Source organism: Tiliqua scincoides, chromosome 4, assembly GCF_035046505.1.
Source record: "Tiliqua scincoides isolate rTilSci1 chromosome 4, rTilSci1.hap2, whole genome shotgun sequence".
Taxonomy (NCBI): Eukaryota; Metazoa; Chordata; class Lepidosauria; order Squamata; family Scincidae; genus Tiliqua; species Tiliqua scincoides.
In genome coordinates, this window is record NC_089824.1 from 80986199 (window position 1) to 81009771 (window position 23573).

A 23573-nucleotide genomic window follows, 5' to 3' on the forward strand; every position below is an offset into this window, starting at 1 on the left:
TAGTAGTTAACACAGGCCATACTCTAGGCTGCATGTGACTGGCATTAACTGTGAATGGTAATAAAGGTATAAATCCCACCTCAGGGCGTATGCATGCTCTAGTATTGCTGCATCAGGTTGTGGGCTGCAAGGTATGCATCTCACTGAATTGCCTATATGACCCATCTGGCTCATCAACAAGTTTTCCCCCTTCCATTTCTATTTATTCTTTCTCATATCAGTGTTTTCTAAACTTCTGTATCACCAAGTTCACTCTTTGGAAAGCAAGTGACTACACTATTCACTTACCTGTACCTGCACATTTTCTCAAGAGTTTCAGTATGTCTCCAACAAGATCAGAGTTATTTTTGGTTTTGTTTTAGAAGCAGTGTTTTACGGTATATAAAAGCTGAAATTGTAATAGTGTTAGGAAGAAAAAGGAGTTTTGGAAATGTGTTTTGATGCAAAGGTGTGTATCTAAACACCTTTAGGCTCCATATAGTATCTCATCATAGTGAGCATCCCTTTCACAAGTCTGGTGAGCATGATAAACCCCAGCTTTCCTCCTAAGTTCAGGAGGGAACCATCCCCACAGGAACACTGTGTTTCTGGAACAATTCCCAACCTATCCACCACCACCACCAAGATTCATGGGGAGGGGACTCAGTCATGTCACACTGAGCACTGAAAATGCTTCAAGCACTTCAGGAGCATACCATGATAGGGATGTCCCAGTTTTCTTCCTGATCTTGGAATTACGGGAAGGTAGATGGGGAATCATCCCTGACCTTGTGCTGCAGTTTGTAACTGCTCAGAGCACCTCTGAAGTTTAATGCCATGTCAGAATAAAAGAGCCTTCCCCATTAGAGGAGGGGCATTAGAGAAGAAGCCACACATTTGGCCTTGCTACCAAGGTCAGCCAAAATGGGTGAACTCCTGATATTCACAGTCCTTCACACATTTTTAGTCCTGGTTGAGAAACCAGAGCTTAAATGTACCTGAAGACTGCTCAGTAATTTCCAGAAGAACATCATCTCAAGAGCCATGCCAAAGGTCATGGTGCCAAACTGTTGCACAGGCAACTGTGAAATGCCTGTATAGGCCTGTTTATGGCACACTGTCAAGACTGCACTCCCTTCCTGCCCCTTTCACACTCTGCACCTGCCTAACTCACTAGTCCAGAGACAAAACTGCACCAATAGAATGGCACTCTCTTGTACCAGTTTAGACTTGACCTGTGACATGCATGCCCAAGAACTTGGTTGCCTCTGATTTAAGGAACTTAAGTGAGGATATCCAGTTGAATTTTTCTCACTGTCCAGTGTATTGTACTTGAACCACAGAAACAGATTCAGACTGCTGCACACAAACAAGCAGATGTTCCTTCATTTCCAAGTTAAATCTTGTTAGAGCTCCTGATTTATCTTTCGGTTGGTATCGTACATTGTGAAGTTCAGTGTCAAATATGGGATACTTAGGGGATTGTGTTGAACGCCAATATGAAAAGTCAGGCACATAAGCTACAGAATCTTTAACCAAGGAATCCAAGAAGAATAAAGGGGGGAAGAGTGAAGTGGGTGTGAATGGCACGACTGAAGTTGATGCCCTCACCTTTCTCTGACTATACACCAGACCTGTGCATGATTTAATTCAAATACAAGTAAAATCAAGGAGAGATTTCGCAATAAATCAAAGGAAGGTTTCTTGGTAAAATACTCTTCTTTATAGCATTATCTTGGGGAAACAAAGGATGAGAGGATCCAGCATAGATTGTATAAAGACATTAAATGGCACAGCAAAAGCCTTCCCTCACGACCAAATGTTCAAAACCCCAAACCTCAAAGGGTCTGGCAACTTCACTGGAACCTGAAATGTCCTCAGGTTTCCCTCCAAGGAACAAACTCTCTTCATTATAAAGAGCATGCAACGACACTCTGATGTTTTAACTCACCAGGGAGAGGGATCTTGTCTTTTAATTTCTACAACCTATAAAGATCCTATATTTCTGTTATGGCATACATATAAAGAACATCATTGTTTAAAAAGGCACGCTCCAAGGCCAACATTTCATAACTTTATTTTCCCTCCCCTCCCCGCAAAAATAATAAAAGTGTGACATCCTTTGAGTCTCCAAAGCACAGTTTCTGTTTGTCACAATTTTATATACATGTGCAATAAGACAGGTTTCCCATTCTTTTTTAAACATAATGAACAACAAGCTGACCAATGTGGTTGACCACACAATGTCAACTGAAGAGCACCTAACTTGAGCATTTGCCTGGAATTCTGCAAACAGAGAAAACCTTCAATGTAAAAGATTAATAGGAGGAAAAGGGTGTTAAGTCAAAATTCCATTAAATTCAATTGTTACAATAACCTAACGCAAGGAAGTCCCATTGACAGTCCAATTCTAGCCAACTTTCCAGAGCCAATGCAGTTGTAATGCAGCCCCAAGGTATGGAAACAAACATTACCTCACCATGAGGAGACCCTCCATGTCTGCCCCTCCACCACAGAATGCAGCAAGTGCCCTGTTAGCACGGCTGCATCAGTGCTGGAACATTAGTTAGAACTGGGCTGTAAGTTCAGTAGAGATCACTCAGATTTAAGTGTGAACAGGATTGCAGCTTAACTCTCTTTGGCTCCTGGGAGCCAATGGGTTGAATTTACAGGGGTGCAGATGTAGATTTAGACTAGTTGTAAAGAAGAATAAAGGAAGCCCACAAGAAAGGCAGGAAGGCAAGAGGCCTCCTCACTATTGTCCTTTCCCATACCCCAGCAAGTGGTATTACTGGTATTCTGCCTCTGAACCTTCATTTAACCATCATTCCAGTAGTCAACAATAGCCTTATTTGCCATTAATTTTGTCTAAATCCCTTTTAAAGCAATCTTCAGCCATAACCATTACCACACCTTGTGGCTGAAAATTCCATAAAATTATGTATTGCATTTTTAAATGCAATACATTTAAAAATGTATTTTTAAATGTATTGCTTTTTTTTTTACTCTGACCTGAAACTACTGCCAATCAATTTAATTGGGTGACCCTGAGTACTAGTATTATGGGAGGAGGAAAAAAAAATTTCTATCCACAGTCTCCACCATATCATGCATAATTTTATAGACTTTTATCCCATTTTTTTCCTTAGTCATTTTTCTGAATTAAAAACTCCCAAACACTATAGTTACTTATAAGGAAGGTTCTCCAATCCTTTGATCATTTTTCTTGTCCTTTTCTGCACCTTTCCCAGCTCTACAATAAATTTTTGAAAATAGGGCAACCAGAACTATGCAAAAAGATTTATTTAAATGCATTACCATACTGAAATCTTATTTTCAACACTTTTCCTAATAATTACTAGCATGGAATTTATCTTTTTCACTACTGCGACACACTGAATAGACATTTCCATTTAGCTAACCACTGAAATCCCAAGATCTCTTTTCTGGTTAGTCACTATCAGTTCAGCCCACAACAGTGTTTAAGCGAAATTAGGATTTGTAGCCCAATGTCCATTGTGTTACATTTAGGTTACATTTAGTTTACAGATTTAACCCCACTTACCATCCTTGACTCTGTATGAAGGAAGACTGGTACCTTTATACGGTGCTCTCTCTCTCTCTCTTGCTCACTCACACTAAAGGTAGGCTTCATGCCTGGCCTTGACAAGGAGTTGTTGATTAACTGCCCAATCCTGAACACTGTGCGATGGCTTACCACTGGCACGCACTGTTGCAAACATGCCATAAGGCACGTTTGCAGGCCCTACTGCTGGCTGAGCGGCGGTGCTGGTGGCACTGGACGACCGCTAGAGCTCTGCCACTTGGCAGATGTGTGGACTGCCAAGCAGCAAAGAGATAAGTGGGGGCATGGGGGGATGTGGGAAGGAGGTGGGCGGGCGTAGGACGGTGAGAAGGCACGGAGGAGGCATCCCGGGGAGGCGGGGAGCAGGGAGAAGGCAGAAAGGAGGCATTCTGGGGTAAGGAAGCAGGGAGGGAGGGAGGCGGCATGCACGCTGTTGATTCTCCACCAGTCTTTGGGTTGGCGGAGAATCAAGTAGCCCCACTGCAGGGCTACTTATTTACCTGGGGGAAGAGGACAAAGTCCCTTTCTCCCAAGGAGCCTCCAGTGGCAGCCATTTTTGGCACCACTGCAGACCTGGCAGCTCAGGATTGGGCTGTAAATCATGTCCTCATATAGTCTGCGGCCGTTCTACAGCCCTTCAGAACTTGAAAGACACTGGTATTATACACAAGGACAATCATTCTCTAAGAGAATAAGCTACACAGGGCCGGCCTTAAGGCAATTTGACCAATTTGGACCTCATGACTGGAGGGGCCCTGCACTGGGGTGATGAGTGAAGCGCCCGCAGCCAGCATCTCACTCTATAGCGGAATCTTCCATGCCAAGGCATCACAGGAAGAGTGCAGCGAGTGGAGCATTGCCGCTAGAAGGCACCCCTCCTGCTCACACCTGGGCCAGATTGGCTTGAAAACAGTTCCCTTCCCACCCCCTGCCCACCCACCCCCAGTCAAAGCAACTGGCAGTGACACTGTTGCCAGGTCCCTCGCTGCTGCTGCTTATCCTGGTAAGTGGGGAGGTCCACAAAAAAGCTTTTTATTAGGCCCACGAGCTCCTAAGGTAGCATGCCTGCCCCTCATTACCCAATGATGAGCCAGTCTCTGTTCCTCTCACTCTCCAATGTTCTAGCTCATCACTCTTCTCCCCTACACATTTCCTCTTCCTTTCTGTTCACCACTTCCTTTTTCAATCCAGAGAGTGGAAGGAGCAGAAGGAGCAGGGGAGACAAGTAGGTGGACAGACATGGGTGCCTCAACCAATCTGGTGCCTGAGGCAAATGCTTCAGTTTGCATCATAGTGAATCTACACATTATTCAACTTCCAAAATGGAATGAGCTCCCTCCTATTAAACCAGGCTGGAAGTGTAAGTTTCTAGTTTACAACTGAACACAGTGCCCTCAGCACACAGTCTGTTTTCTGTCTTTAAGCCACTGCTACTACCGCAGATCCTGTAGGTCTATATGAGTGTGCACTGCAAACAGAGGCAACGTATTGGACCATGAAACTGATTGTGCTGGAAGCCTCTGCTAATAGAGATGTCAATGAAGCGAAGGAGTTTTCATACCTGAGTTAACTAGCTGCTGCTCCATGACCCCACAACCCAAGACCTCCATCCATTCTCCTTGGAAGTTGATCTCCATCTCGAAGGAAGGGTGAGTAAATGGGAAGTAGCAGTTCACCCATCTAATCTCGAGTCCTGTGCCATTGTTTAAAAACAAAGACATACAGAAACAAGCAATTAAAAGGCTTATTCCTCCAACCCTTCGTAGAAGTTGCCCTTCAGTTAATAACATCAGTTACTGAAATCCATAGAAAATAAACAGCAAACAAACTAATTTACAACACTTTTTGTAACTGTGAGGTAATAAATCTTGAACGGGGGGGGGGAATAGCTGTGTCTTTTCTAATATGAAAAACACTTTGTGCAACTCAGGTACCCTTTAAAACCAAATCAATCACTTGTCAAACTCCAGCAACCACCTGGCATAGAAGGAAAATGAGCCAAGATCATGGGTAAAGCAGGTAATTTTGTGATGCTCAGTAACCAGAAATGACTAACAGCTCCCTAGAACTACAGCTAAATCTTTTCTTATTATTATTTTACAATTCTAATTTTTTAAACTATTACCTTAATGATCTCTTTAGAAAATAAATCCTCATAGGTTTTTGCACTATTATTGTAACTCACTTTAAATATAAATCTCCTAATTTGAGCCACTGTATGAATATTTTATAGAGCTGTACAGTGAATGAAAAAAATAAATAAGGTATGGATATATTTCTAATATATACAAGACAGACTCCATTAACCAAATGGCAAAGGGAAACTTAAAAAAAACATTGTGTGTGGAAAAGTAGAAAGTCTGACAAGCAGGATACATTATATGGCCCTTGCCTTGTGTCACAGGTGAAGCCACACACCTCTACACTCAATCTTTTTTCCGAACTATAGCTCTGGGAAGACAGGGCTAGAAACTGGTGGGCTGGATAACGGGCCAATAGCAACAGGCAATGGACACAAAGCCAAGGGAAAAAGGCAGAGGAAGTAGGCATTCACAGCTGCACAAGGTCAGTTATGTCATTATAGGGGGGCACATTTACCAGAGTAAGTATTTATAGGGAGCAGTGGCATAGCTAGGTCATTTGACACCCAGGGCCCATAAATTTTTGTCACCTCCCATACGACAAAATTAATTTGTCAGCGGGTAAGGGCACCCACTAGGATGGGAAGTGAAACTGGATGCCTGTCAGAATGGGATCCCAGGTCTACCTAGCAGATCTGCGTTCCAAGTTCACATGAGAGCCAAGTCTATCTGCCTAGAAGAGGTAGTTCCAGAGGTAAGTTGGAATGGGAACCCAGGCCTACCCAGCAGGTAGATCTGGGCTTCAAGTCCAGACCGGAGCCCAGCTCTACCTACTTAGAAGAGGGCTCCAGAGGACAGCTGGGAGTCCAGGTCTACCGGGTAGGTAGATCTGGGCTCCAAGTCTGGATAGGTGCCCAGGTCTACCTGCCCAGCAAACCTTGGCCACAGAGGCCAAAGTTCAACCAGAAAACCAGGTCTACGCACCTGGTTGACCTGGATTTTGGAGTTAAGATAGTGCTCACATCTACCCAAACACAAACACTGGATCCAACCCTGGTGTCACCCCCCCAAGGTTGTCACCTTGCTAACACCTTATTGGTTCCATGCTGTGACATAACAACATCTCATTGGCTCTTTGAACAATCAGTTTCATTGGTCCATTTTGAGTTAAGAAAATTCTCAAAAATACTTTTTGTTACATAGGTGTTGCATTTTTGTTTTCTGGTTTTTTGATCATAACGTTTGGTAGAATGGAGATATTTCACTCTAGCTTGTTTCATTGCAGTCTGCTGTAAATTACACATCAAATGGTACATAACATATTATTCTTAACAACTATGATTTTAGCAATTTTGGTCATTTGTGGCGTCACTCCCTCAAGGGTGGCACCCGGGGCAGACCGCCACTAGTTACACCACTGATAGGGAGAATGGAAAAGCTACACGGTAACAATTATGGGTTAAGATGACCGGAAACACAAAGAGGGCTGCTGCAGAGTGACTCCTGTACAAAATCCTCTTTAATGACCCAAGAATTTAAAATACTGTACAGGTCCAACCTTATTATACACTGATTTTTTATACAGAAATTTGACTCAACACGAATGGCCACTGCAAATGAGAAGAAATGTGCTAATCCCGGGAGAAGGGGAAAAATGCACACCTTTAAAATCAGTTTAAAAAACTGCTTTTCTTACTGTTGTAGAGACAGTCATGCAAGCGATTACAGGTATAACCTAATTATCCACAGATTTTTCACCCTTGGAAAAATCCATGGATTTTTCTATCTCAATGCAATGAGAAGGGCCCTTTACATTAAAGGAAAACAGTTGTTTAACAATAGCCTCGTTAATGCAAGAGAGGGCAGCTTCACTCCGAGGCAAGCGGCCCCTCCCTTCCCTCTGAGCACCTGAAAGAAAGATAATCACTTTGCTCTGGGTGAAGAGAGGGGTCACTGCCTGGGAGTGAAGACTGTCTAAGAGCCTGGAGAGAGACTGATTGATGGAACGTCTGCCTAATGACTCTTTCTTACATCACAAATGCTGTTTTTAAATCACCTAGCAAAGGGAATTTGGGCACAATCCTAACCTGCGCTGGAACAGGCAAGCCAGGAGGCTTGTGCTGTATCCAGTGCAGGATAGGTGCCAAGAGTGGCTCAGCCAGAGGCAAGCAGAAACATTTCCCCTTACTCCTGGGAAAGGCACCCTTTCCCTATGGGTCTCCTCAAACCTGTGCTACCTCTGAGTACATATGGCTAGACTTGTGTTCCTTCTGAGTACATATGGCTAGACTTGTGTTCTAACAGCCCAATCCTAATCAACTTTCCAGTGTCAGTATAGCTGCAATGCAGTCCCAGGGTTACAAATGTTCCCTTACCTTGAAGAGGCCTCCATGACTGCCCCACCACTGCAGGATGCAGTTCATGCCCCATTGCATCAGCTGATTGCGTCAACACTGGATTGCACTGCAAGCTGATTGCTAGACCAATCCTGAGCTGCCCAGAGTGTGGGGCTGCTGCAGCACCAAAAATGGCTGCCGTGGCAACCTGAGCACAACCAGGCAGCAGTCGGCAGCTCTTCAGGGAAAGGGGACATTTGTACACTTCCCCCAGGTAAGGAAAGTAGCCCCACAATGGAACTACTCAATTCTGCAGCAGCCCTGAAGCTGGCACAGAATCAAAGAGTTCCATGTCAGGCCACATGGCCCAACATGATCCAGTGGAGCTGAGCTGAGTTCTCACCCTCCACCTGTCCTGCTCCCTCCCCAGGCACACCTCTTCCCCACCTCCCTCATGCCCCCACCTACCTCTCTGCTGCCCCGCAGTTCGGGCAAACTGGTGCTAGCCTAGTAGGAGCTCATGCTGGGCTAGCTCTGGCGCTGGATCAGCGCTACGCATTCCCGTGCAACAGTGCACTCCCGTGGTAAGCCAGCACATAGAGCTCAGGTTTGGGCTCTGCATCAGTACTGGAAAGCTGGATAGGATCAGATCGTAAATTAACTAGTTCTGTAATGAGACAGACAATATCGTCTATCGACCTGTACAATCTGACAATGTCAGACCTCAAACATGCCTTTATCAAGGACCAGGGGCAAAGTTAGTGGCACAAAGAGTGGTGACTAGCACTGATTGCACAAAAAAAAAGATGAAAAGTATTCATAATTTCCAAAGGGCAAAATTCTCCACATAAAAGAGATTTGTTGAACCTCTTATTGTTTGTGTGGGAGTTGTAATTACAATGTTATTTGCTAGTTTTCAGCTAAAAATACTTCCCTTTAGCAGCTTCAAAAATTTGCCAACATCTTCCACGAATTCTGATGATAGTCAATGTTCCCTTGACAGATAATTGTATCAGCTCTGAATACAAGACTCCTAGCTGAGAAGCATGGTAATATAAATACGTCCTTGCCAGATCAGGGTAAAGTTCATCCTGCCCATTCCCCAGAAGCCTAGAAAGCAAGTCTGGTGGCACTGCTCTCTTCCTCCTCCTCTTGCTTCTGTCTGAGATACATTCCCTATGAACATAAATGTTTGATTTAGCTATCATGGCTAACTAATTTTGCAAAACAGAAGTGCTTCGCGCCCGCTTTTAGGGAAAGTTCCAAGACTTAGGGAGCACTGTGCAGGCCTGCGCAGGGCTCCCCGCACCTCCTGCAGCCTGCTGCAGCCCTGCCTTCTTGAAGTAAGTGCAAAGCACCGCCACTCACTCCCCTTAGCGATGTGATCCTGAGGATCACATTGCTGCCCTAGCCCCTCCCCTGCAAGAACTTACTGAGGGAGTAAAGCTCCCTCAAAGTTTGAGAAACGCTGGTCTAACCCATTTTAAAATCCACCTAAGCTAGCGGCTATCAGCATATCTCACAGCAGCAAATTCCAGAAAGGTATTTAAGCACCATGTGAAGTGCTATTTTCTCCCCATTATTGCATCACCATTTATTATGTAACACAACACACAGCGTGATTCTACCCTGACTGGGTGGGGAAAGAATCACTCCTACATCTCCTTGAAGGGAGGATATCTGAGAGGAGCCCTCCACGTAATACTGCTGTTCCCTGTAATTTCCACCAGGAGCGCATGGAGCCCTAATGGGACTGTGAGGCAGCAGCTCTGAACTACTTGCCAATGATATCATTGCCATCAGTGAATTTGAGCTGTGCAGCCACACAGCTTAGAAGGAACACAGTCTGCTAGACTAGGAAATGTGTGTGTCTGTGCGGTCTCAGGGGATCTTGCTCAAAGCCCTGCACTGGGCTCTACATGATACCCTCTGCTCAGCCCAATGGCACACTGGGCACATCTGAGTTCAGGGGATTGGCATGGCTGGGTGGGCACTCTGATGGGCATGGGCCGTCAGTCATTACCTGACTCTGGACACCAACCCTGCATGGTGTGCCTGCTGTTGCTTGATAGTGATGTATGTGAATTAGTGCTTTCTGTGCATGAGTAATGTGGGGGTAATGTGATTTGATGTAATGTGTAGTGTGTGTAATCAGAGAACAACACTGTATCTGGTGAACAGCAGCAAAGTTTTCAAAGCTATAGAGAGTGGCTGTCAGTGTCACTGCATTAATTCCAGTTTCAACTAAAAAGATTTTGCTTTCTACTTTGCTGCTGGAATTGCAATCTGAATTAGCAGGGTCACAGAACTGCCTTTTGAGGCCACATACCATCTCCAAAGAGATGAACCACAAGTTTTGTCAGTGCTTGTTTCAAACTGTATTCCATAAACTTCACTGCTTCCATGGTATGAGTTTCTTGCTTGTGTGGTGTACGGTGGCCATCTTCAAACAAGCAAAAGCTGTCTCCGTCATGGACATCACTGAATAACTGCACAAAAAAACGAAATAAAAAATTAGCATTTTAATTTTTTAATTAATATTATTATTTATTTAAAACAAAACAAACCAAAAACACATCAAAGCTATAAAGATACATCCTTACATTACAGCAACAGTGAAGTCAAAAATTCGAATTACTTCTATTTCCTATCCAAATTTCCAGTTATTTGTGACAGACACTCTTCACTAATATCATCCTCATCTGTCTATGTTAAATCTATTTAAAATATCTCTAACACCCTATCTTATTTACTTTCATCTCACATCTTAAGCAGCAGGTTAATTTTCCCCATTACATATTAAAATCTCATTCCATATTTATCGTTTACTAGCATAAAATTTTCAATCTTTATACACTTTTTTTTAAAAGATGAAGACTTATAAGAAAAAATATATTATAAGCATTTTTAGAGTGCTTTGGAGTGTTCAAGCCTTGTTTTTCCCATTAATTTATCCTTAAAATCAGCCCCGTAAAGCAAGTAAAAAAAATTTAGGTCAATTTAATAGTTTCATTAAATTTTATCATTATAGTTTCACAATAGTTCTTTTTAGAAGGTGAGGGCCCAAACCTATGCAATTTTCCAGTACCAGTGCAGCCATGCCAATGGGGCATGCGCTGCATCCTGTGGTGGGGAGTGTCATGAATATGTACAGTTTAGGCCTAGTAGCATGCAGCGCCTAAACCAAAGTAAACCAGTAACAGAGAAGTGGCTTGCAGTTCCTAGCTGCAAGGATGTGAGTAACAACAGCCAAAGGAATTTACAACTCAATGGGAGGTGATGATGTAGCTCCTAAGCAGACAGAAAGGTGCTCATCAAGGGGGAATGCAGCTGTGGATCTCCAGTGGGGCAGTCAGGGAGGCCTTCTCAAGGTATGGAAACATTTGTTGCCTTACCAAGGGGCTGCCTTGTAGCTGCACCAGTGTTGGAAAGTTGGATCGAATTGGGCCTGAGTCACTATTATAATCTTGGGGAGTGGGGACAGCCTTAAAGGTGAGAAACAGCAACTTATCTAAGGCCCCAGGCGTGATCTGTACCAAAGACTTCCCAGCTCACAATTTACACTCCTGACAGCTACACTGTCTATGACCGGTGTTAGAGGTTCTTCAAAGCAATGGCATACAGAGCGAAATTAGGCTTTACTGGCTGCATATAAGCACTCTATGTTCAACTTTTGTCAAAATCTGCATCTTTAAAAAGAAAACAAAGTGATGGACAGCAGTTGGGGTAATCATTCAAGACATCTGCTGGAATTCAGCTCTCACAGACATGCCTATCCTTGCAAAAAGCATCATTAATAACTCATAAAGCACCTAGCATTTCTAGGCAGTATACAAGAATTAAAAACCATTCAGGCTCCTATGGCAGGCTTGCAGTTTAGCAGGGGAAAGATGCATAAAATACCCTAAAAATGTTACTACATGAGTATATTATGAATGAAAATTGCTATGACAATAGCATTCATCTTCACAACCACTTCAAGTAGGTTGTGCTGAGGGGGTGGGGAGAGATTTCTCCAAGGGCAATCAGTGAGCTGCATGGCTGAGAACCCTCTTTCAAGTCAAGGAAGATCTTTGGGCACTTTTCTGATCATGAAGGTTTGCCCTGCAAGGCCATTGCTTGTTTTTAGTGGCTAGGCTGGTAAGAAGAAAAACTGTATGCCGAGTTGTGTCCTGTGGCCACCAGAGCACCTATACTGATTGCATTTCAAAAGTCTGCAGCCATTGTGGGGTTGGCAGTCTTGGGTTTGGTTGTGAAGGTCTAGGCTTCTGTGACTTCTGTTCCGGTGTCCTTTAGAAAGATCTCTTTGTCATTTTCTTGCTCTTTTAAAAGAAGAACAAATAAATACCTAGTGTCTGCAGTTGTGCCAATCTTTTTTTTTTTTTTTAATAGGGAAGAATTCATACTCTAAATCCACTTACCTAAATATTTTTTATAAATGCACTGCTGCCTATAAACTGATGGATTAGCAATGACACTAATGCGGAACCTGGGCATCAACAAGAACACTTCCTGCCATCACAATCACTCTTTGATATAATAAAACTTCTAAGATCACACCCTGACCCCTGCACTGTCAGTCAAGGAACAGATACTCAAGCCAATGTGTTAATAATGGAGTACTGTACTCTGTGCTGTTTACAGTCAGGACTTTTAATGAGGGGAGGAAACAACACAAATCATTTCAGACAGCAAGTCACATCAACTTTAAAGGTAATCCTTCAGTCCACAAGCCACCAGATGCAGAAAGTTTATTTACATCATATGAATCCAGCCTAACACATAACGGGGGTTTTCAAAAAAGGGCCAGTATATCTCATTTTTAAAAGCTATTAACACACTACAGTGCACATGTGGATAGATATTCATTTCAAATATATTTGCCTTTCTTTAATTTCATTCACACTGGAATCTTGCCTCACTGAGATATCATCTACATCTCTTTAAAGAAACATATTTTGAGTTCTCTGTTATCAAATCATCCTCCCACATGCATTTCTGCAGAAGGTGGAAGTGATGACACTCCTGAGAAAAGCAAGTTGGCTCCATTTCCCACTGGTGTCTTTTTGTGTTCTCTTCCAGGTCAAAGCATTAAGAGTGTTTGCCTACCCTCAGAAACAAGTCTGAAAATGAAATGCTGGCTGAAGCATGTAAAAGTTGATGGACAGTACCCACTCAGGACTAAGAGTTAAGGAAGAAACCACTGAGCCCCAAAACAGGAAGACTGGGATTCAAAGATGGTAGTGAGTGCATTCACCAAAAAAGGAAGGAAGAGCCCTGCCAGGAACATAATGGTCAACCTTGTGCAGAGATTTCCTAAAGCCTTTAAGAAATCCCAGTGCAAGACCAATCACTATATTTCTGGCAGGACTCTTCCTTCCTGTGTTGCTCTATACACACGATCTTTTAAACCCTACTTATGTTTGCAATAGCATTTTCTGGATCTAGGTTTCATTGTGCCTCTTTACATATTACACTCATGTAATATGCAAAGTGTATCCAACAGTGTTCTGAAGGCCTTAGGAGTAGACCTCAACAGGTGGGAAACCCTGAGCGGCCCGCTTGGAGGCAGGCTGTGCAGCATGGCCTTTCCCAGTTTGAAGAGACACTTGGCCAACAGTCTGAGGCAAAGAGGCAAAGAAGGAAGGCCCATAGCCAGGGAGACAGACCAGGGACAGACTGCACTTGCTCCCGTTGTGGAAGGGATTGTCACTCCCAAATCGGCCTTTTCAGCCACACTAGACGCTGTTCCAGAACCACCATTCAGAGCGCGATACCATAGTCTTTCAAGACTGAAGGTTGCCAACAAGAGAGATCCAACAGTGTATCCACATATACCTATACTACTCTCTGAATTTAAACACATTTATTACATAAATACCAGTATGCACTTCAAGACATTCGCTTAATTTTCTTTTTAACAATCAGGGGCTAAATTGATACACCAATCGGAAACTGACCTATTGGAAGGATTCTCCTCCATCTCTTCAGATAGGTTACATAAAGCTTGTCATCATCTAAACATATGCTTCAAGCTATCTGCAATATGTATATTTTCATTTGTGGCTGCTGCTAATTGAATCTCATCTAAAAGATATACAGTATGCTCCTTGGATTTGAATTAGCTCCCTCTGATGGAGAGAATAATGCAACTTACATTTAAAGGAAAACATTAGAAAAGAAAAAAAAATTAGACCAGGCATGTTTTCCAGTTTAAGTTTTGAAAACATGGTTTAACTCTGGCAAATAACTCCAGTACCTGAAAGCTGATACCAGTATAATAAGGGAATGGAATACCTTGGCTGAAAGATCCACAATTTCAAAGCTATTTACACTTTTAATTCAGCTACTTTGAGAAAATATTATTGATTTTATATTAAGTCTCTGCCCAATTTTGCCTGGGTATAAAGTTCTCTCTGAGGTGTTTGTTTTCTTGTTTTTCTTCTCATGCAAATAACTTTCAGTTATTCAGTTTCAGTTGTATAACTTTCAGTTATAACTTTTATAACTTTCAGTTATAAAACTCCACAGATTATTATAAAGGTTGCCAAGGTTGCCAAACAAAGTTTTACTGGCTTTATTTGTAATGCTTATGGCTGGTTGCCAATTGTTCAGTTAAAGTTCACTTATCTGAAGAGATGTGGGAGAACCTTTCTGATAGTTCAGTTTCCTGTTGCTGATTGTTTAGCTCTTGGTTATTCAAAAGAAAATAAAGCAAGTGTCTTGAAATGCACACTGGTATTTACATAATAGACATTTAAGATATTTGCATATTCAGTGGGATTCTTTAATTTACAGGAGATGGGTTTTATTTTAAAAGAAGCAGTGGAATCTTTCAGACAGAATCTTTCTACATTCTCAAAAGCACTCTTTATTCCTGTTTCTTCAAAAATTTGCTTTCTGTCAAGGGAATACACATTGCACAAACTCTGATTAAATTCAAATATATAATGTTAAACCATGGTTTAGAGTTCAATGTACAAGCAGGCACCAGCATGCACCTCTCCTCTCCTTTGGGGCAACTGAAAATATATATTGCAGATTTAGAGACAAACAGTAGTTTGTGTGATATATTGTGATAGTGTCTCTGTAAGACTAGTTATATAAAACCCACACAAAACCAACCCTGTACTCAGGGAGGAGACCCACACAGAGTTTCCTCTGTGTGCTATATCTCATTGAGAAATGAAGGTCTATAACACTTATTCCCTGAGCCATCCTTGAGCAAGGGTCAGTAGTGACTGGTAACTCACAGAATTAGGACACAAACCCATGTAACAGAGAACTACCAAAGATCCAGGGCCTCGGAGGCTTTCCTTTCAATCTCTACCACCACACACACACAGAAGTTTTTCAGACAAGACAAACAACAAAACTGTCATGTCAATGTCATTAACTGGCAGTATTATTGACATCTGGAGAAGATGGGAACAGCATTTCCACATCCCATCTGTAGGAGGGCTTCAGGATCAGAAAAAAAAGTAGGAAGAGATAAAGGTGACCATTTTGTTGAGTATTCTAGGGTCGAAGCCTAAGAGGTTTGCAACACCCTTGCACAACTGTTACAGATAGGATTGTCAACTCTGACTGAAGCTATTCCAAGACATCCCCCACACACACATACACATGATGTAATGTTGGACACTCCTGGAGGCCCTGTTAAAATATCCAGGACTACTTTCAGTAATCACCTAGAGCAGCCATTTTCAACCACTGTGCCGTGGCACACTAGTGTGCCATGAATGGTCCCCAGATGTTCCACAGGAATTTGAGAGAGGGTCATTTATCAATAGGACCGTTGGGGGAAGTGAGCCCCCATTGACAACACAGTGTGCCTTGTCAATTGTCAAAAAGCTAAAGGTGTGCCTTGACCATTTTAGTGCCTTGCCAGTGTGCCGCGAGATGAAAAAGATTGAAAATCACTGGCCTAGAGAGTGAAGTTTCTTCCTGGAGATTCCAGGCCAATCTTAGTTCTTTCAATTCAAGGAGCAAGGCCAGATGACAGCAAAGCTGAGGCAACAGACAGCATGAAATCTTCCCAGGACAAAAATGCACTGCAGTGGCTTTGGGGGATGATCGGTTTTCTTGCACAACATGTCTCAGGTGAATCTTCTTAGGCTGTTCCACACTGACAGTTGCTACGTGACAATATAGTCTGGTAGTAGTCAACCAAGAAGGACCATGTACTGCAAAAGATAAAAGCAGCACTTTGTATGTACCAGGCCTCAGATTTTACAATCCCAGCAATCCTGATTCAAGCAGATACCTCTACAGATGGTCTAAGAGCTTGTTTACTCATGTTTGTTTAATCTGTGTTAAACTCATTGCGTTTATTCCACCATGTCGGTCAGTTCCACATCCATCGGCAGCTCCAGTAAAAGAGCAGTCTGACCATAAGATAGGCAATATTTTCAAAGTCCTTGACAAAGCCACCTGTGAGACTTCAACATATGTTGCTTCAACTGCAAAAATATGACCTTAACATCATACATACCCTTGGCAAAGAAATACTAAATGTAGACATGCTATTTAAAATACCAACGGAAAGTTTTAAACAGTCAGGATAATCTCTCTGATCAATCAATCAATCAATCAACAGTATTTATATACCGCTTTTCAACTAAAAGTTCACAAAGCGGTTTACAGAGAAAAATCAAATAACTAAATGGCTCCCTGTCTCAAAAGGGCTCACAATCTAAAAGATGCAAATCTAAAAGATGCAAAAAGATGCAGACAGCCACTAGAACAGACACTGCTGGGGTGAGGTGGGCCAGATGCATACGCAATTGCAGCTGCAGCCACAGTCAGCATAAAGCTGTTACAGAGGCTGAAAGAGGATACCCTGACAGACCCAATAATGCGAACCCTGTCCAAGATGGTTAGAGTCAGCTGAGCGAGCAGAAGGAAACAAGTGAGGCCCAGGATGCAGCTCTAATGGGCTAGGAGAGATGTAACTTCATCACAGGATGAACTGATGATCACTGATGACAAAATGGTCATCCCGGATAAAATGAGATAGGAAATGCTCAGTCATCTATATCGGGTCCATAAAGGCATGCAGAAAACATTAGCATGTGCTTGGCAGATAATGTACTGGGCCAGGGATGATGCAGTATGTGCAACAATTCTTAGAATGTTGCAGAGTAAGTCAGAAACAGAGCTGAATGACCAAAAATAATCACTTTGGCATCACAATATTCCATAACTTTCATGGCACAAAATGGACACACACATTTTTTACTTTAAAGGGTCTTCACATCTACCTGATGAACTTTTTCTCCAAATACCCAGAATTCTTGTATCTCTCCAAAAAGCCTGCGAGTTCTGCTACTGCCAAACTGAAGAAGACTTTGCAATGCATCCCCAGTGGACCATGTCCCACTTGTGAGCAGGGAAATGAACCATTTTCAAGATAATGGGGGTGTGTGCAGCTCATTCATTCTAGTTTTGACTACTCCCAATCCAGTGGGCTGGCTGAAAGATCCACTGCAATAGTACAACAGAATTCTGCTGTCACAAAGCACTATGGCCAGCAGCCCAGTCTGGCATAGGATTGGGCTGTCACAGTGAAATGTGCAGCAAGGTAAAAAATCTCCATATTCATTTTTTAATGTCATTTTGGTTCCTCCCTTCCTAAGGAGCCTGGGAAGTGTACATGGCTCACAGCTTTATCCTTCCCACAACAACTCCATGAGGTATATTAGAGTTGTTTGATGGGGAATGGCCCAAGGTCACCCAGAAAACTTCATGGCTGACCAGGATTTGAACCCTGATATCCCACTTCCTAATCTGACACTTTAAAACTCACAAAGAAAGTTGTATATTACTATGCAAGGCTAGTTATGCAATCCTCCCCATGAACATATTTGCCTGGCTAAATGCTTAACAAAACTGCTGCAGAATACATCAGATGTTAACATTCAGCAATAACATTTCGGTCACTCTCTTGAGAAAAATCATCTCCCGATTAAATCCTGTAAGAAAACTATATAACAGAAGCCATGAACGTTTTCTGGATGTAAAATATTAGAACTGCACGGCCCTGTGGTGCCAGTTTCAAACAAGCATTCTGAATCCAGTCACAAACAAAATGTATATTCTAATCTAGGCTGTCAGAGAGCATACTAAAAGAGGCTTATTTGCCTTATAAGGTAGTAACCATATCACAAGTGATGCTCAAGGAGATAATTTTTCATGGGAGGCCTGGTCATGAGACAGTAAGCAGCTCATCACAGCAATCAGTCCAACTAAATACCTAACACTTCCCACACTGTTCATTGCTGAGAATGTTCTCTCCTGTTGAACATTTACACATAGTGATATAATGAATGCAGAAGTGAACTGCGAATCTACAAATTATTTTTAAGTCAGTGAGGCCCACATACTAAACAACTTTCCAACTCTGACATAGCTATGCCAATGGGGCACGTGCTGCATCCTGTAGTTGGGGAGAGTCACAAAGGACTCCTCAAGGTTTGTTCCCTTACCTAAGAGCTGCATTGCCTTTACCTCAGTGCTGGAGAGTTGGTTAGGTTGTGCCCTAAGTCAATCTTAGATGACAAACAATATGCAGAAAGCGTGAAGAAAATAGAACATCATCTACATTATAGGGAAAGTCCTTAAAACATCCTGAATTCTGATCCTATAGCCAAGATCCAAATAACTGCTTTAGGTAGATGCAAGGACTTGGAGACAGCCAGTGAAATTTTTTATTGCTGATCTAATCCACAGAGAACACACACCGTTTCACAAAAGAGTTTGCTTTTCCATAATTACACATTCTTGCTCCTCTTTCTGGAGCCTTATAGAGACTAATACAAAATTCTGGAAAATTGCTGCCCACACATGTAAGTAACCAACACAAGCAATGCCTAGGCATGGCCTAATCCTGCAAAGCCTTAACACATTCATCCATTAGAAACCATCAAAGAATTTAACATTATTGTTTATAATAAGTAAATATGGAAAAGAAATCACTATCAACGAATAGCAGACATAGTGCTTTTTATATCAATGGTAACATCTAAAAATCTTTGAAATTCTTGCAATGGATAAGAGACATATAAAAGTTAACTATGGTTTTTATTCCCCTACTCAGGGCTTTTTTGTAATGGAACACAGCATTCCGGCACCTTTTTTTCCCTCCTCCCTGCCCCCACCTTTTTTCCCTGCCTGCACCACCCTGCCCTGCACTGCTAGCTAGGGAGAGATTCGAAACTCCAACCTTGTGCTCCACAGCCCAGCACTCTCTCCATTGGGCTATAGGAAAGCCTATTGTTAAAGTGTTCAGAACTAATATAAAAGGTCTTGAGCCCAGCTGGTGGCCATCAGTGCTTCAAGTATTAGTTCCAAACACTTTGAGCCTAAGAGCTCTTATGGCTCAATGGCTAAAGTGCTGGTCTGTGGAGGGTTCAAATCCCTATGAGGAATATTTTTTTTTTTTTTTAAGGTGGGAAGGTGCTCCATGGCTGCAAAATATAAAGGTTGGTTGCTAGTTGCCAAAAGGGGGACCAGTTGAGGCTGCAAAACTCCTCAAAGTTCAGTCCCAGGCAGGCTTTTTTTTACCTTTTTTTTTTTTTAAGTCCCAGGTAGGACTTAACCCACAGTTAAGCTCCTGGAGTGAGCCGCCTGCTGGAGGCTGTGGGTTAAGTCCTACCTGGGACTTTAAAAAAAAAAAAAAAAAAAAGGTCAAAAAAGAGCCTGCCTGAAAGTCCTATTCAGATTTTAAATCCAAGTGACAGTGATCCAGACTTGTTAGAAACATATGGATTTATTTTATACATACAAAGAATGAATAAAATATATTGGGGGGAAAAAACAAAACAAAGATTCCATAAATAAAAGACGAACAGGCCTTGCTGAGGGAGAGTCAGCATGGCTTCTGTAAGGGTAAGTCTTGCCTCACAAACCTTATAGAATTCTTTGAAAAGGTCAACAGGCATGTGAATGCGGGAGAACCCGTGGACATTATATATCTGGACTTTCAGAAGGTGTTTGACACGGTCCCTCACCAAAGGCTACTGAAAAAACTCCACAGTCAGGGAATTAGAGGACAGGTCCTCTCATGGATTGAGAACTGGTTGGAGGCCAGGAAGCAGAGAGTGGGTGTCAATGGGCAATTTTCACAATGGAGAGAGGTGAAAAGCAGTGTGCCCCAAGGATCTGTCCTGGGACCGGTGCTTTTCAACCTCTTCATAAATGACCTGGAGACAGGGTTGAGCAGTGAAGTGGCTAAGTTTGCAGATGACACCAAACTTTTCTGAGTGGTGAAGACCAGAAGTGATTGTGAGGAGCTCCAGAAGGATCTCTCCAGACTGGCAGAATGGGCAGCAAAATGGCAGATGCGCTTCAATGTCAGTAAGTGTAAAGTCATGCACACTGGGGCAAAAAATCAAAACTTTAGATATAGGCTGATGGGTTCTGAGCTGTCTGTGACAGATCAGGAGAGAGATCTTGGGGTGGTGGTGGACAAGTCGATCAAAGTGTCGACCCAATGTGCGGTGGCAGTGAAGAAGGCCAATTCTATGCCTGGGATCATTAGGAAGGGTATTGAGAACAAAACGGCTAATATTATAATGCCGTTGTACAAATCTATGGTAAGGCCACACCTGGAGTATTGTGTCCAGTTCTGCTCGCCGCATCTCAAAAAAAGACATAGTGGAAATGGAAAAGGTGCAAAAGAGAGCGACTAAGATGATTACGGGGCTGGGGCACCTTCCTTATGAGGAAAGGCTACGGCGTTTGGGCCTCTTCAGCCTAGAAAAGAGACGCCTGAGGGGGGACATGATTGAGACATACAAAATTATGCAGGGGATGGACAGAGTAGATAAGGAGATGCTCTTTACACTCTCACATAATACCAGAACCAGGGGACATCCACTAAAATTGAGTGTTGGGTGGGTTAGGACAGACAAAAGAAAATATTTCTTTACTCAGTGTGTGGTCGGTCTGTGGAACTCCTTGCCACAGGATGTGGTGCTGGCGTCTAGCCTAGACGCCTTTAAAAGGGGATTTGACAAGTTTCTGGAGGAAAAATCCATTACGGGGTACAAGCCATGATGTGTATGCGCAACCTCCTGATTTTAGAAATGGGTTATGTCAGAATGCCAGATGCAAGGGAGGGCACCAGGATGAGGTCTCTTGTTACCTGGTGTGCTCCCTGGGGCATTTGGTGGGCCGCTGTGAGATACAGGAAGCTGGACTAGATGGGCCTATGGCCTGATCCAGTGGGGCTGTTCTTATGTTCTTGTAAAATGGAAAGATTCCCATCCTTTATCCTGTTTTTGCTATTTATCTTACCTTGTGCACTTGTAACTTGCTTCCTTGATATGGTATAGACATTTTTAAAGTCATAGCCTCCTTTAAAAATGAAAATGACTAACATCCTGAGCTGCAGAGACCTTTTTATTATTGCTTTTATTGGTAAACAAAAATATGTTTTACTATACCTTTGCTGGAATAGGCATCTGTTTCCTTTTTGTTGCTAATAATAGCTGAAAGGGAGTGATTTAAATCAGGAAAACAGCAAGGGGGGAAGAAAGGTTAACCCCCACTCCCAACTCCATGGCCTCAAGCCAAGTCCCCTCCTCTTGTAGCAGCTCCAAAAAGTCTAACCAAAAATTGGGAGAACCAAACAAGAATCTCTTTGTCACACATGGTTCAGCCCTAAGGGACATGTGAAAAGGATTACTGGACCAGTGTCCCATGGGGACTTATGTATTGCAGCATGTTTGGAGGGACATATCACAACATTTTCCTAATCTCCAAATTTGGGCACTTTGACACTTTCACCAATCAACTAAATGCTGCAGCAATCTTTTCCTCCAGAAACTGATTCTTTACTTCAGTTACATAAACAAAGTGTTGGAACATTGGGACATCCAAGGTATTTTTAATATTTTTTCTGTTTCCCACTTTACTGATATATATATGCTGACACTTTAAATTGTTTACTATAGCTTGTGATACAATGAATTTTTAACTTCATATCAGTTGCAGGGTGTGGAGAGATCCATTCCAATTCACTGAGTCACAGCCAAAGCGTACAGTTCTTTCAGTGTCCCCTAAACTGCTTGAGCAGTGGTTCCCAAACTGATGGGTCACAATCCACCAGGTGAACCCAAAGGAGGCCATTCCCCCTTAAGGGGAATGGCCAAGAAATCTGTGGTGATGGTGCCGTAGCGATCATGCTGCCGCCACAATCAAGGGACTTTTTAACATACCTGAGGGGTAGTGCCAGCCATCTGTAGGGTGTGGGGGAGTCGCAGCCCCCTCTGTGGACCTCTGTGCTGCTCCAAACAGCTCTGTTTGACTCACTTCTGGTTTTGCGACTGCACCCTGGAAGCAGTTTGCGATCGCTGAGAAAAGCTGTTTGAAACAATGTGGGTGCCTGCAGAGGGGGATGTGAGTTCCCCTCACCCTACAGATGGCTGGCGCTCCCTCCAGGTATGTTAAAAAGCCCCTTGGTTGCCACTACCACCGCTTCCCCACCCCCACAAGGACCTACCTGGTTCCCAACTCCCTGCAGGAGTTTGGGAACCACTGTGCTAGAATATTTGTTACCTCGTGGTTGGAGAAGAGTCGGACTCCTTCCATCTGGTGAAAAACTGGGTAGTGGGTGCTATCAATCTGATCTCGGCGATAAACATCTCCCACAACCAGAAAGGCATCAAGTCCTGAGTGCATCAAGTCCCACTGATGAGCTGATGTGTGTGCTCTTAGCATATGAGTACAATTCAGATAGTAGTTATCCCCTTTCTTCCTGCTAGGATGGTCTTGTGGAATGAGCAATCTGTCAAAATTCTGTTCCACTGTGACCACTGGTGGCAAATCATCATAGACTGAAAACAGAGGGGCCCTGAAGCGTCCAGTATATTGCTTGTAGAAATGGTCTTTCACACGCTCTTTGATCAGCCATAAAGGGTGATGTTTTTGGTTATGCAAATTTTTCCCCACCTTGGAAAGAATCTTCTTTGTAACATTGGTGTAGTTGTCTGCCAGATAAGCCTTGCCAAGAATTTCCACTGTATCTGTAGTGGAGGTAGTAGCAGCAAAACCAGAAGTTATACTTCTACACCACAGATAGCTAAGCTCACGGGCAGCTCTGGTTACCAGAAGTTCCCGTGGTGAAACTATTTTGCCAAAATGGATTCTTTGTATTAAACTTTTCAGTGTAGCCATCACAATGTCCTTTAGATGCTAGGGGGAGAAAACAAAAACAAATATTGAACATAATACTCTATGGTGGTATAGAGCAGGGTGGCCAACCTTTCAACTTTAGGGCTCCTGTAGGGGAGGATGACATCTCACAGATGACAAGCTGTACCTGCTGAAATTCTCTCCCCTACACAATTGTTAAAGATCCAGGAGTCCTAAAGTTGAATGGTTGGCCACCCCGGTATACAGAGTCAGGTATAAGAAAATACCAACACATTAGTACTTCCTCATAAAATGGGTAACACTTTGGGAGTCTCGTACTTCTCCCCAGCAGGTCTTGGCATTGGTACAGTATAGCAGCTAAGGGCACAATCCTAACCAGATCTACTCAGAAATAAGTCCTATTTTGTTCAATGGGGTTTACTCTCAGGAAAG

The 23573-nt window shown here is 42.9% G+C and overlaps 1 protein-coding gene across 3 annotated transcripts in view; it reads right to left on the minus strand.

Moving 5' to 3' along the window:
* FARS2 (phenylalanyl-tRNA synthetase 2, mitochondrial) overlaps window positions 1-23573 on the minus strand; it is a 277553-nt gene that overhangs the window by 190607 nt on the left and 63373 nt on the right. For 2 of the 3 annotated variants that reach the window (XM_066624381.1, XM_066624382.1), the window contains 3 exons: window positions 22545-23180; window positions 10312-10471; window positions 5127-5258 (listed from right to left, as the gene is read on the minus strand). In XM_066624381.1, the coding sequence (XP_066480478.1) occupies window positions 5127-5258; window positions 10312-10471; window positions 22545-23162 (910 nt within the window). In that variant the 5' untranslated portion in view covers window positions 23163-23180. The remainder of the gene's footprint in view (window positions 1-5126; window positions 5259-10311; window positions 10472-22544; window positions 23181-23573) is intronic. The other variant, XM_066624384.1, reaches the window with a different exon arrangement.